Source organism: Mya arenaria, chromosome 5 (genome assembly GCF_026914265.1).
Source record: "Mya arenaria isolate MELC-2E11 chromosome 5, ASM2691426v1".
Taxonomy (NCBI): domain Eukaryota; kingdom Metazoa; phylum Mollusca; class Bivalvia; order Myida; family Myidae; genus Mya; species Mya arenaria.
Genome location: NC_069126.1, coordinates 75783742 through 75796855, shown reverse-complemented (window position 1 = coordinate 75796855; position 13114 = coordinate 75783742). Strand labels below are relative to the sequence as shown.

General features: G+C 35.8%; 2 protein-coding genes across 2 annotated transcripts; both read right to left on the bottom strand.

Annotated features, from left to right (window-relative positions):
- Window positions 1-2136: 2136 nt before the first annotated feature.
- LOC128233386 (uncharacterized) lies at window positions 2137-4597 on the bottom strand. The gene is made up of 2 exons (XM_052947040.1): window positions 4336-4597; window positions 2137-4026 (listed from the first exon to the last, which is right to left on the bottom strand). The coding sequence occupies exon 2, from the start codon at window positions 4019-4021 to the stop codon at window positions 3125-3127; it is 897 nt and encodes a 298-aa protein (XP_052803000.1). The 5' UTR covers window positions 4022-4026; window positions 4336-4597; the 3' UTR covers window positions 2137-3124.
- Window positions 4598-10292: 5695 nt separating this feature from the next.
- On the bottom strand, window positions 10293-12533 carry LOC128235001 (uncharacterized). The gene is made up of 2 exons (XM_052949676.1): window positions 12517-12533; window positions 10293-12092 (listed from the first exon to the last, which is right to left on the bottom strand). The coding sequence occupies exon 2, from the start codon at window positions 12085-12087 to the stop codon at window positions 11494-11496; it is 594 nt and encodes a 197-aa protein (XP_052805636.1). The 5' UTR covers window positions 12088-12092; window positions 12517-12533; the 3' UTR covers window positions 10293-11493.
- Between the last annotated feature and the right edge of the window lie 581 nt (window positions 12534-13114).

The following is a 13114-nucleotide window of genomic DNA, read 5'->3' as shown; positions in this document are numbered from 1 at the left end:
GTCCAATCAAAACACTCTGGTTATTTTCTTAAACTGTAGTCAGATCTAATGAGGTCATTGAATACGGCCTCATACCATTTAATTCGCCGTATCGAATTGTAATATTAGGACCGATTAAAATCGACAATATTCTGCGAAATAACTAGGTAATATGCCGCAATACATTTTTTTCGTTTCGCCCTCTTCTCGTCATTCTTTTGTATAATTTGGCGCCCGTTTTATTTTTTATTTTCATTTGAAACGGACGAAATCACAAAACGATTCTTCATGTGTTTGTTTATTTTTGTCGAGCCAGCGATATTGAAAGGCCAAACTCAAGTTTCATTGTTCGAACGTCCTTGTATTTTGGTTTGTTCGGGCTGTAAATTGGTAGTGCATTGTGTTTTTTTTTTCTCCAAAAAATACACAAATGCAAATCTACTCTATGCCTTTGGCGAGCGTACCAGCAGCATTATAGAAAACAACAACAGTCATTCAAAACTCCAACATCTATTAGAATGGGCCGCGAATTTTTTTATATTGAATTAAAATGAAAAAAAGTGACTTGAAAATTGAATAAACTCGGAATATTTGCAAGTAGTATATTTGCTGCACGGTTTCATGGTTGAAAAGGGCGTAACTCGCCGGCCTTGAAGATAACAGGATATTTAGCCTCACGCGAGAAAGCATGACACAAATTTGACATACATGTACTAGTAGTAAAATTGGTTTTTGGACATTTTAGGAAATGTGTTTATTGCTGCTCCCTGATATCTCTGCCGTCGGTGCCCCATCGTCATTTATGGACATTCAAATCCGTTTCTATAGTGACCGATATCGGTAGTTCACCATCTGGTGCCTGGACGACAAAATAAGGTCAACGATGCGCTATTATGTTGTCTGTCTTGAGTGTTGGAGTTTTGTTGACGACATCACGACAACAATATGTATATAGGGAGCCAAGTAGACAAATACTAAATGTGTCTTTCTTGTGTGTTCACTTTGCGACGACGCGCCAACACGCCAGAACAAGTTGGAAAACAATCAGCCACACAATACGTTACCGGCAGTTATTGGCTCAGTTTTAAGAAGCATTTTCTCTCCTCCGTTTTTGCACATATTATCAGCAGTTTTGTCGTGCTTTTAGTAACTTTGTATGTGATTTCCGTGCTGTTAAACACTATAAGGTGGTTGTGGATCAGACTTTAGTGTGGTTTATTATAAAAGCGAGCAAATTTGAAAATGAAATCTTTGCATCAGAACGATTCATTCCGCGTTATTTTTTGTACCATTTATTTACTGGCCGCAGATAACTAGTATCTCACCCGCGTAAGGTATCCGATAGTATGTTTTCACTTTTCAACTCTAAGTGCACGGCGTATAATAGAGGTATGGTTTGGTTTGGATCTTGTCAGACTATTACCACCTATGGGTATGTTTTGCTCTCGTCTGCTACCTAACGTTTACATTTATTTCTCGAAAAAATGTTATTTCAAATACAACAAAACATTACATGCTTTATACCCAAACAGGGTTCACACCGTTTTATGTTCGAACGGTTTAGGGCATGCCATTCAGGTCCGGGCAGCTCCTTAGAGGCATTTCTGTATTACAATCGGCAGCAATTAGTGCGAATGTAATTTAAAAAAAAGTTAATGATGGCAGAATAAACGGTCCTTTTAGCACTCCCTTTGAGAAATTAAGAATTTCGCAAATGGGTCTTTTTCCCGAAGACCGACGATTCCTTGGCACTTATTATTCACTTAAGTTAAGTGTAAACTTATCTATTTTACAACGATTGTGAAACCTGTTGTTACAAAAATTTATTAGTCACTCTCGTTGGCACAATGTTTCGCGAGAGTGAGGTCTTGTCACATTTAAGCGTAAATGCAAATATACAAGAAGAACTGTATCCTTTGGAAAACGCTATCAAACCAAAGAACACTCACACTCGACCATTACTTATATGACTTCAAGTTTCTGTGGTTCACAATGGATCAAAAACATTGTCATTCATTGGTATACACATGAACTACCTTATGTGACGGCTAACGACATGTGTATATTTGCAACCGGGAGCGAAGTCGTCGCATAGGCAGACGCAACATAAATAATTACAGTCTATGGGCACAAATTGAGGATTCAGAAATAGTCAGATTGTGTCATACACTTTTATTGGATATTTTAAACAAACATTGCATGTTATAAAAAAAGACAATCTTGCTTTTGAACAACAGCATAGTCATAATAAATATCCGCTCTGTGGGTGTATAACAAAAATACAACTTTAAATTAAAAGTTTTATGAGATAACATTTATAGTGCAGACTTCATTGTTTAACTTATAAAAAATGTACTTTGAATATCTTTTTCATACATATTTTCATAAGGAAGTATTCAAACATTTTTACAAAAAATAGTTATATGCGCTTGAAACATCATACAATGCGTCACCTTTATCAGACATATTGATATTAGCTGTATTTCTATTTATAGCTTTTCGTTTCGTTTATTTTTAGAAAACATATTTATTTATACATATAGCCTAATCTGGTTTTCCAGTTAACAAACTTATAGTAAGAAATGTAAACATTGCACTCAAATTTAAGTAAATTACTATTTTAAATAATCAAAGAAGTTAACCACTTCAATTGTTTATATCTACAAAACTTAATCATTAAATATAATACAACTCAAAAAATATTTCACGGTAAAAGACATTCGCACACCGTTGAATCCGTATTGTATATGTTATATTCGTCGGTTTTGTATGAATGTTTCCATGATAACAAAAGCTCATCCGATGTCAATGATGTCAGCATTCATTCATCTTTAGATGTGTGTCGCTATTACTCAGCAGTTTTACTGTATTTCATTCCTTAAAACCTTTGCAACAATGAAGATTTCGGAGATGTGGGCTTGCATACCTTTTCATTTCATACGGCAAACACCCGTCTGTATGATCCATTGCACTCTTCATATTAGTACCTTTCAAATGAGCATCCGATGAGAAAAAAAATAACGTCGGTATTGTTATTTTATTGCAACAATTTTCAAACACTGTCATAGTCGAATTGGTCAGCAAGTCTTTAAATAAGTGTTTCATACCCCATTCAGTTCAGACCAAATATTTCGATACATAACACTTAGCCACCATGGTGCCTTGGTGGTCGCTGCGGAATGTGGACGCTTGTCTCCGTGGGACAGTGCTTGCGAAGCATTTCCATTTTTATTTGTCGTCCAGTTACCTGCTCGACATCGACGAGCTTCGCTTCAGTAAGCTCTAAAGCTTTAGATGCAATGAAACAATCTGAAACAAGTGCTTCGTTCCGCTTATGGCCTAAGCCGTTCGTGCCACTGCTACATTTAAACACGTTCATCATGAACAGATGACGCTGATCTCGAAGCGATCCCTTTGCCATCGATGGCAGATAGCCAAGCTTTTCCATCTCAGGCTGGACTCCTGATAGAAACATTTCTTGACCATCCTTCGACAGCTTTCCTACGATTTCTTTAAGGGATCCATGGTCAATGGTCAGTTCCCCTCCAACTAAAACAGGCTTTCCCGTCAACAATGCCAGACGCTGTGAGAACAAGATCAAGCTCTCGGCAAGAGTCTCGATTTTGACTTTGGTTTCGGTGGACATAGTATACTTCCATGTGACCATGGAAAATTCCTTGACTACCGACTGGTTCCCGGAAGGTGTCAATGACAGAACTTCCACGCCAGGACAAACCATGTTGTCCATGTCAAGTCCAGGCAATGGCCCAAATGTGTTGAAACTGACGTTGGGACTTCTCATCCTAACCCTGTTGTTGTCAAACAACAGAACTGTCCCGTCGGCAGATGGGACCTTGTATTGTCCATAACCTTTCACCGAGTTCATAGACACGGTTTTGTCATCACCGGGCAATAGGCAAATTTCCGGCTCAGAAGCCTCGAGAATTCTCTGTAGATATGGGCTCCTGTGGACGTCCGGCAAGGAATTCAGTCCTTTTCGAGACGAATTAAAGCTCACGATAGACAACTTGTCGTGACCCATATTTTCTGTAATATAAGTAACATTAGATTATTAGTTGGTCCACATATTAAAAACAGACACCACATTCAAAGTGTGCTACAGTCTTGTCACAATGAGGTGTGCAATTTTGGCTTTAAATCTGTGTTACTTTGTTGCTGACATATTTTAATGAGACCTACAATGAGATCAATTGCAGCAAAATTATATTCACTTACTATTTTATTTTCATTAGAAGTTAATACGGAGTTCATAACTAATGATTAATATATTGAACAGAGGCAAATGTCGAAATAGAAAGCACTGAAAAGATATATAAAATTATAATATATGAATACCTTTGTATAATCGTCTGTAAGATCCAATATTTTCACTCTCAAATATTAAAATTTTATTTTTCTGTTATTTTTATCAACAGTTATGTCTGCAAGGTATCTTCTCGCTCTGAATGAGTACGCACAAAGTGTGCTCACTGTTAAATAGTCCTTGAGAAAATACATCATTCTATTCTTGAACGTTGCGTCGAAAATCTCCTTAGGAAATTCCTTTTGAGAAACCTCTATTTTGCTACGCAATATTATTCTTCGGTGTAAGCCTATTGGACAGTTTCAGCATTTTCTGTATTTCGTTTTTGTGGGATCCCAGCTAAGATATAAAATACAAACTTGGCTTGATTTCATTGTAATAAAGATAACGGCGGTTTGGACTTAAATGACGAATGTTAAAAGTACAATAATACAGTAATTATGCTGCACTAGGAATATTTTAGTCGGACGTTTTAAATACTACAAGTAAATAAGAGTACTAACTGTACTTGTATGAAAATCAAACTAAGGCCAAATAAAAAATAGGTCTGTTTCAGGTTACCCGACCGACCCTATTTTTTCCCGCCGACCCTAACCTATTTTTCCCTGAAAAAAAATGTGATTTGGGTACGAAAAGCATTTGTTACGAAATGTATGTACGTAAATTTGACAATATTAGAGTTGGATTTCTGAATGTATTTACCGTACTTCACCTTAGAGTTCGGACACCTTAAAATAATTAATTTTTCGCTCTCCGAATTCATAGAAAATAACCATTTTTACATTTTATCTACATGTATGGTAAACCTGCCTGTTTTCTTCATGTCTGCATTTTACCGCTTATTAATATATCCGTAGTTATCAACGGTTATTACGCCTATAAGTGTAACTCCTTTATCATTTAATTAAAATCCCATTCAACACCATTTTATACATGCATTGAAATGAATAAACACCTTTTATCGGCTTCAGATCAAACAGTCACATTGTGTGACGTCACATAACTCTCAGTTATACCCACGAGGATCTCATGGAGAGCATGGATATTGTTATGCAGGATTAATGTGTCTTGGTGGTGTTTTCGATTGTAACTTAAGTATTGCATTTCTAACTTTAATTCATCACATTCAATAGTCACCTGTATCATTGAATGTGTTGACTTTTATTGTTCTATTGATGTTACAATGAGTATTACTGTACGATTATTGCTTCATAAAGTCTATATTAAAAGTGTGGTACAAGTTTCAAAGTTTATTGGCGGATCGTTTTACAAACATGTCATGTCTGTGTTTTCTTTATCTCTTGATTGCCCTTGTTGTTTTCTAATCCTCCATTAAATATATCACACATCCTTTTCAACAGGCAATAAATCGTTTAGGATGGGTAGTAACTAACTAACTTGTCACAGTGATACGGTTAGGTAATCTAGCCAGGCATTGTAACGATAAAGATCAATAATTTTTGTCTGTGAGACTTAGAAACTGTAAAAGTTACAATCGATGTCCTTTGGGTGTCCGAAAATTAGGTACCTAAAATAAATTATTTTTGAAAATAATAATGGATGTCCGAATTTTTAGATTGTCCGAACTATAAGGTGAATTACGGGTAGTTTGTGCTTGTGTGGCAGGTATATTTCAATTCTTGAACTATATTTTCCTGTCAGTTACAAATGTGTCAGATACTGACTTTCGGATTGATATGTCAGACTTAAGTGTGCAATTTTGGCAATAAAACCTGCATGTTACTTTTTCTCCAAACCTGAACCCCCAGGTCCTCTTGACAGCATTGAGGTTTCCTTGGCTGATGGCTTATATGGTAAATTTGCTGTCCCACTCTTCATGTAATTATGTTACAGGGAGGTAAGCATTCTACAGAAGGTGATTGAAAGCAAAAGGGTGCATAAAGAAAAGCAAAACCGTTTCTGGAAAGTCTTAAATAATAGCAGAGTGGTGTACCATAACTTAGTTAAAATCCAACCATCATTGTCAAAGTATTTAACCAGATAAAGAATGTTTCCTTTGAAGCATGGAACATGTTTAAAAACTACTGTTAACCTGAAAATTGATGACTTTTATTTCTGTTACTTTCTGAGTCAACAGTTACTGAAATCAATATTTCAAAAAAATAAAATATAAAAAAAAAAAAAAATATTCCGACCTACCTACCCTATTTTTTTGGCAGTGTTACCTGAAACGCACCTATTTTTTATTTGGCCTAATCGAGGGTTTTTATATAGTAATGAAAGTAATGCACCTTTATATACCGTAAGGAGGTCTAAATATTAGAGCGTGGAAACAAGACACTGGTTTAACGTGGCCTACGCGCACTTTTGTGCGTAAAACATTAGCAACAATGAGTAATAATTTTCAAAAAGTCGTTTGATTTTCAGAAAACTAAATTTTATTTTTGATATAAATAGATACGAAATGGGTTTTTCGTAATGACCATGATAAATCATCTATAAATAAAATTTATATACAGCGTCGAACGTATGCAATATACCAGCGAGCTATAAAACAACATTATTTAGTCAATGGACCGATAAAACAAATAGATTGACATTTCCACTGGCACCTGTTACATATAATTGAGGCATTCTTCTAGAAAATAACGATTATTGATTAATATTAAAAGAAGCAGATGTTTGTATTAGTTATTAGATTAAAATTTATTTCTAAACCGATTCTTAAGATTTTCTTATTTAAAAAAGCTCTTGAAATCATTATTTTGGAAACCAGGGCACAAAAAGCAAATATCAACATAATTTAAACGATTACTCTTTCATGGATATATTAGCTACAATGTCCTGAATTCAACCGCTTACAATTTACATCAATGTGTTTTAACCCTTTTTTATTTGTAAAACATGAATTAACATACCTTTTAAATGAGTTAATAATCAAAAGAAAATGTGGCTTCGATACCACAGAGCCTGGGATTGAACCGCGACGATCCGACTCCCGAGGCGAATGCTGAAACAATTCCAAAGCAAACACCCTGTTCAATGTGAAATAAATGTGTGCTACATGTATTTTATTTCAATTTGCTTTTCCAGTATCGGCATATCGACAGACTACTGAATACTTGAGTCAAAACATGTGTATTAAACAGTTCAATATATGGCCGCGCGGGGCCAGTGAGTGATAATAGCCCCGGCATATCGATAATGGCCCTCGGGCCATTATCCACATGCCGGGGCTATTATCACTCATTGGCCCCGCGCGGCCATATATTAATCTCTAATTAATAAACCGTAAAACCGTAAACCGTAAAAGACTGCGCGTGAAGTTTTCTATTTTAGTAGAATGAGACGTGTCGTACCTAATGCGGGTATAAAGACGTTCTAGCGTTGGTGAGACAACCAAAAAGACTGTTTGATCGACAGCTAGTATATTCACATTCTTCATTTTGTTGTAAAACGCTCTTGTTAGCAGTACTTAGTGGGGCGTAGTTAACATGTGGTGGTTAAGAGATAGGACACGTTAAGAAACTACACGGTTATCAAAATATTGTCTACATTGTACATACATTATACTGATGCAAAGTTCTGTTTTGTATGTACGTGAAGTTAGCGGCCTAGCGGCGTGAAGTTAGCGGCCTAGCGGCGTGAAGTTGGCGGCTTTTTTCTATTTCAAAGCAATTGTTAATTCGTTTTTTTGGAAAACAATGATAATTTGTTTTGAACAAATTATAAATCTGAAAACCTGTCACATGAAAACAGATCCATCGTCGTATTTAATAAAAAAAGACGAAATAAGGTATACTGGCAGAAACCAGCGTCGCTGAGTATTGTTAATCTTATTACTTAAGTCGCCAATTGCCAATAAAGCAACCAATTGTGCAATGATCGGAGTATCAGTTGTAAATAAATAAGCATACATGATTGCATTATCCACAATGAAGTCACAAATAAACATCAACCAAATGAATGAATAATCTCATTAATGTTGCGACTAGTCAAAAACTGAGCAGAAAAAATACCACGATCGAGGCGTATGGTAAGTAATGAGTCATCACGTACACTTAAAGGAGACAAAACACGTGAACTTACGGTATGGAAGCTCATCACAAAATGATAATAAAAAATGATAACATGAACAAATTACGAAGTATGGGTTTACACAATTTTGCATTACTTCAGAAATTTCATTTTTACGTTTATATTTCTAGAGGTAAATACATTAAGCTTCGTTCAGGTAGAACGAAGGTTCAAGCAACAGCTCATAAGCTAGTTGTTTGAAATTGTAATGGAAAGCAAAATTTATATAAAAGAATTGTTTGAATTTTGCGAAAGTAGAGTCATGATGCCCTAGAGAAATTACCGTTGCATTCAGTCAATTAAAATAATTGCTTAAACAGCCAAGATCAATCAAAGTAAAAAGGACTTCAAAAAATTGTCGCAATCTACACTACTATAAATTAATAACATTTTGAGTCACCCAGGGACTTTTAATCTATGTTAGGAAAAACAGATCCATTTTGCCAGCAGCACTTTGCAAATGCGCTGTTTGCACGTCGTATTTCATTTATAGTTAGTGTTTTATTGCGAAAGAGAAAATGACCTATACCATGCAAGATAATTGCAAATAATATTCAAGGATTGTAAAAGCATTTCTTGTATTCTTCAAATGAAGAGTGATGCACCCTTACACCCAAATAAGATTTAATACAATTGTATAAATAAGACCATCATCTTTATAACGGAAGACCATCATCTTATAACGGAAGAACATCCTCTTATAACGGAAGACCATCATCTTATAACGGAATACCATCATCTTATTACGGAAGAGCATCATCTTATAACGGAATACCATCATCTTATAACGGCAGACCATCCTCTTATAACGGAATACCATCATCTTATAACGAAATACCATCATCTTATAACGGAAGACCATCATCTTAAAACGGAATAACATCATCTTATAACAGAAGACCATCCTCTTATAACATAAGACCATCATCTTATAACGGAATACCATCATCTTTAAAACGGAAAACCATCATCTTATAACGGATGGCGATCATCTTAAAACGGAAGACCATCATCTTATAACGGAATACCATCATCTTATAACGGAATACCATCATCTTATAACAGAAGAACATCCTCTTATAACGGAAGACCATCATCTTTATAACGGAAGACTATCATCTTTATAACGGAATACCATCATCTTATAACGGAAGACCATCGTACTCATATCGTCTTTATAACGGAAGACCATTTATATCGCGAAAAAAGATTCAGATACAACAGAACATTACATGCTTTATACCCAAAGAGGGATCACGTCTTTTTACCTCCGAACGGTTTTTTGGCATATGAAGTTGTACACAAGTCAATTATGGCAGAATGGGCGCTACTTTTAACACACCCTTTGAGAAATTATGAATTTTGCAAATGGGTCTTTTACCGAAGACCGACGGTGTAAGTTAGGTATAACTTATTTATTTTACAACGAATGCGAAACCTTTTGTTACAAAATTATACGTCGGCACGACGTATCGCGAGAGTGTGGTCTTGATGTATGCAAGCGTAAATGCAAATCTACACGAAGAACTGAAAAGAGTATCATGTGCACACGTCATCAATAGCATAATCAGCTTTCAGACATTAAATCAGCTTTCATATTGCTTCCAATGAACCTATGAGATTTTAATTTGCTCGGGAAATAAATGAACGGGAATATAACCATTGACATAAATATGCCTTCCAGCGCAAGCTGTAGCCCCGCTTTTTCCCATGTAATCTTTGGGAAACCTTATCAAACCAAATAAAACTCGACCATTACTTATATGACTTCAAATTTCTGTGGTTCACAATGGAACAAAACATTGTCATTCGTTGGAATACACATGAAATACCTTATGTGACGGCTAACGACGTAGGTATATTTGCAACCGGGGGCGAAGTTGCCGCATAGGCAAACGCAATATACGTAAATACAGTGTATGGGCACCAATTGAAGATTCAGAAATAGTCAGATTGTGTCATACACTTTTATTAGAAATTTTGAACAAACATTGCATGTCATAGACTAATTTTGCTTTGAACAACAACATAGTCATAATAAATAACCGCTCTGCGGGTGTATAACATAAATACAACTTTAAATCGATTTTTTATGAGATAACATTTATATTGAAGACTTTAAGTACATTGTTTGAGTTATTCTTTTTCATACATATTTTCATAAAGAAGTATTAAAACATTCTTACAAAAATAGTTCTATCCGCTTGAAACATCAGACAATGCGTCACCTTTATCAGACATATTGATATTACCTGTACTACTATTTATAGCTTTTCGCCTCGTTTATTTTTAGAAAACATATTTATTTATACGTATAGCCTAATCTGGTTTTCCAGTTAAAAACTCATAGTAAGAAATGTAAACATTGCGCTCAAATCTAAGTAAATTGGTATTTTAAATAATCAAAAAAGTTAACCACTTCAACTGTTTGTATCTACATAGAAATCATCTAATATAAAACAACTTAAAAATATTTCACAGTACAAGACATTCGCAAACCGTTCAATCCGTATTGTATATGCTGTATTCGTCGGTTTTGTATGAATGTTTTCATGATAACAAAAGCTCATCAGACATCAATGTTGACTACATTCATCTATCTTCAGATGTGTGTTGCTATTATTCAGCAGTTTTGCTGTAATTCGTTCCTTAGTGACATTTACAGCAATGAAGATTTCGGAGATGAGTGTTGGCTTAACTTTCCATTTCATACAGCTTGCTCTCATCTTTTTGATTCAATGAACTCTCAAATATCAGTACCTTTCAAATGAAACATCCACATTGTGACAAAACATTAACGTCGATACTGTTTTTTATTGCAACAATTCCCAAACACTGTCTTAGTCATATTTGGTCAGCAATATTTATATGAGTTCCATATTCCATTCAGTCCAGATCAACCTTTCGTCCAAATGTTTTTGATACATCACAATTAGCCACCATGGTGCCTTGGTGGGCGTTGCGGAATGTGGACGCTTGTCTCCGTGGGACAGTGCTTGCGAAGCATTTCCATTTTTATTTGTCGTCCAGTTACCTGCTCGACATCGAAGAGCTTCGCGTCAGTAAGCTCCAAAGCTTTAGATGCAAAGAAACAATCTGAAACTTTTGCTTCGTTCTGCTTCTGGCTTAAGCCGTTCGTGCCACTGCTACACTTAAATACGTTCATCATGAACAAATGACGCTGATCTCGTAGCGATCCATTTGTCATCGATGGCAGATAGCCAAGCGTTCCCATCTCTGGCTGGACTCCTGACTAAAACTGGCTTTCCTGTCGACATTGCCAGACGCGGTGAGAACAAGATCAAGTTCTCGGCAAGAGTCTCGATTTTGACCTTGGTTTCAGTTGACATAGTATATTTCCATGTCACCATGGAGAATTCCTTGAGTACCGACTGGTTCCCGGAAGGTGTCAATGACATAACTTCCACGCCAGGACAAACCATGTTGTCCATGTCAAGTCCTGGCAATGGACCAAATGCGTTCAAACTGACGTTGGGACTTCTCATCCTAACCCTGTTGTTATCAAACAACAGAACTGTCCCGTCGGCAGATGGGACCTTGTATTGTCCATAACCCATCACCGCGTTCATAGACACGGTTTTGTCATCATCGGGCAGTAGGCAAATTTCCAGGGAAGAAGCTTCGAGAATTCTCTCTAAGTATGGGCTCCTGTGGGCGTTCGGCAAGGAGCTCAGTCCTCTTCGAGACGAATTAAATCTCACGATAGACAACTTGTCGTGTCCCATGATTTCTGTAATATAAGTGACGTTAGATTATAAGTTCGTCTTCATAATTATAAACAGATACCACATTCAAAGTGTGCTACAGTTCTTGTCACAATGAGGTGTGCTAGTGAAATTTTGGCTTTAAATCTGTGTTTCTTTGTTACTTACATATTTTAATGAGATCTACAATGAACTCAGTTGCAGTAAATGATATTCAATTACTAATTTATTGTCATTAGAAGTAAAAACCGTGTTCATAACTTATGATTGATATATTGTACAATTACAAATGTCGAAATAGAAAACACTCAAAAGATATATAAAATTGATGCCAAGCAAAAGTTTAAGAATTCAGGCTTGTTCTTCCAAAAGTCTAATATCGATGACTGGTTTCATGAAACACTCGCTCTGCCTCCTCCTCTAAAATAAGTACGCATGAATCGTTCCCACCGTTAAATAGTCCTTGAGAAAATACGTCATTCTATTCTCGAACGTTGCACTGAAAATCTCCGTAGGAAATTCCTTTTGGGAAACCTCTATTTTCCTACGCAATATATTTCTCTGGTGTTAGACTATTGGACAGTTTCAGCCTTTTCTGTATTTCGATTTTGTGGGATCCCAGCTTAGATATCAAATACAAACGTGGCATATGAGTTTATTGTATAAAACTATCGGCGGTTTGTACTTAAATGCGGAAGGTTAAAAGTACAATAATACAGTATTTATGCTGCACTTAGAATATTTAAGTCGGCAGTTTTGCATATAACAATACTAGTACCAACTTAACCTGTATGAAAATCAAACTAATCGAGGCTTTTAGATGTTAATGAAAATAATGCACCTTTACGTACAGTAAGGATGTCTAAATATTAGAACGTGGAAACAAGGCATTCTTGCACTTTTGCGCGTAAAACATTACCATCGATGTGTAATAATGTCAAAAAGTCTTTTGATTTTCAGAAAACTAAATTTTATTTTTGTTATAAATAGCTACGAAATGGAATTTTCGTAAAGACTATGATGAATCATCTATAAATAGAAAATCAAA

Excerpts from the sequence above, each read along its gene's own strand:
- LOC128235001 (XM_052949676.1), bottom strand. The coding sequence starts at position 12,087 with ATGGGACACGACAAGTTGTCTATCGTGAGATTTAATTCGTCTCGAAGA.
- LOC128233386 (XM_052947040.1), bottom strand. The coding sequence starts at position 4,021 with ATGGGTCACGACAAGTTGTCTATCGTGAGCTTTAATTCGTCTCGAAAA.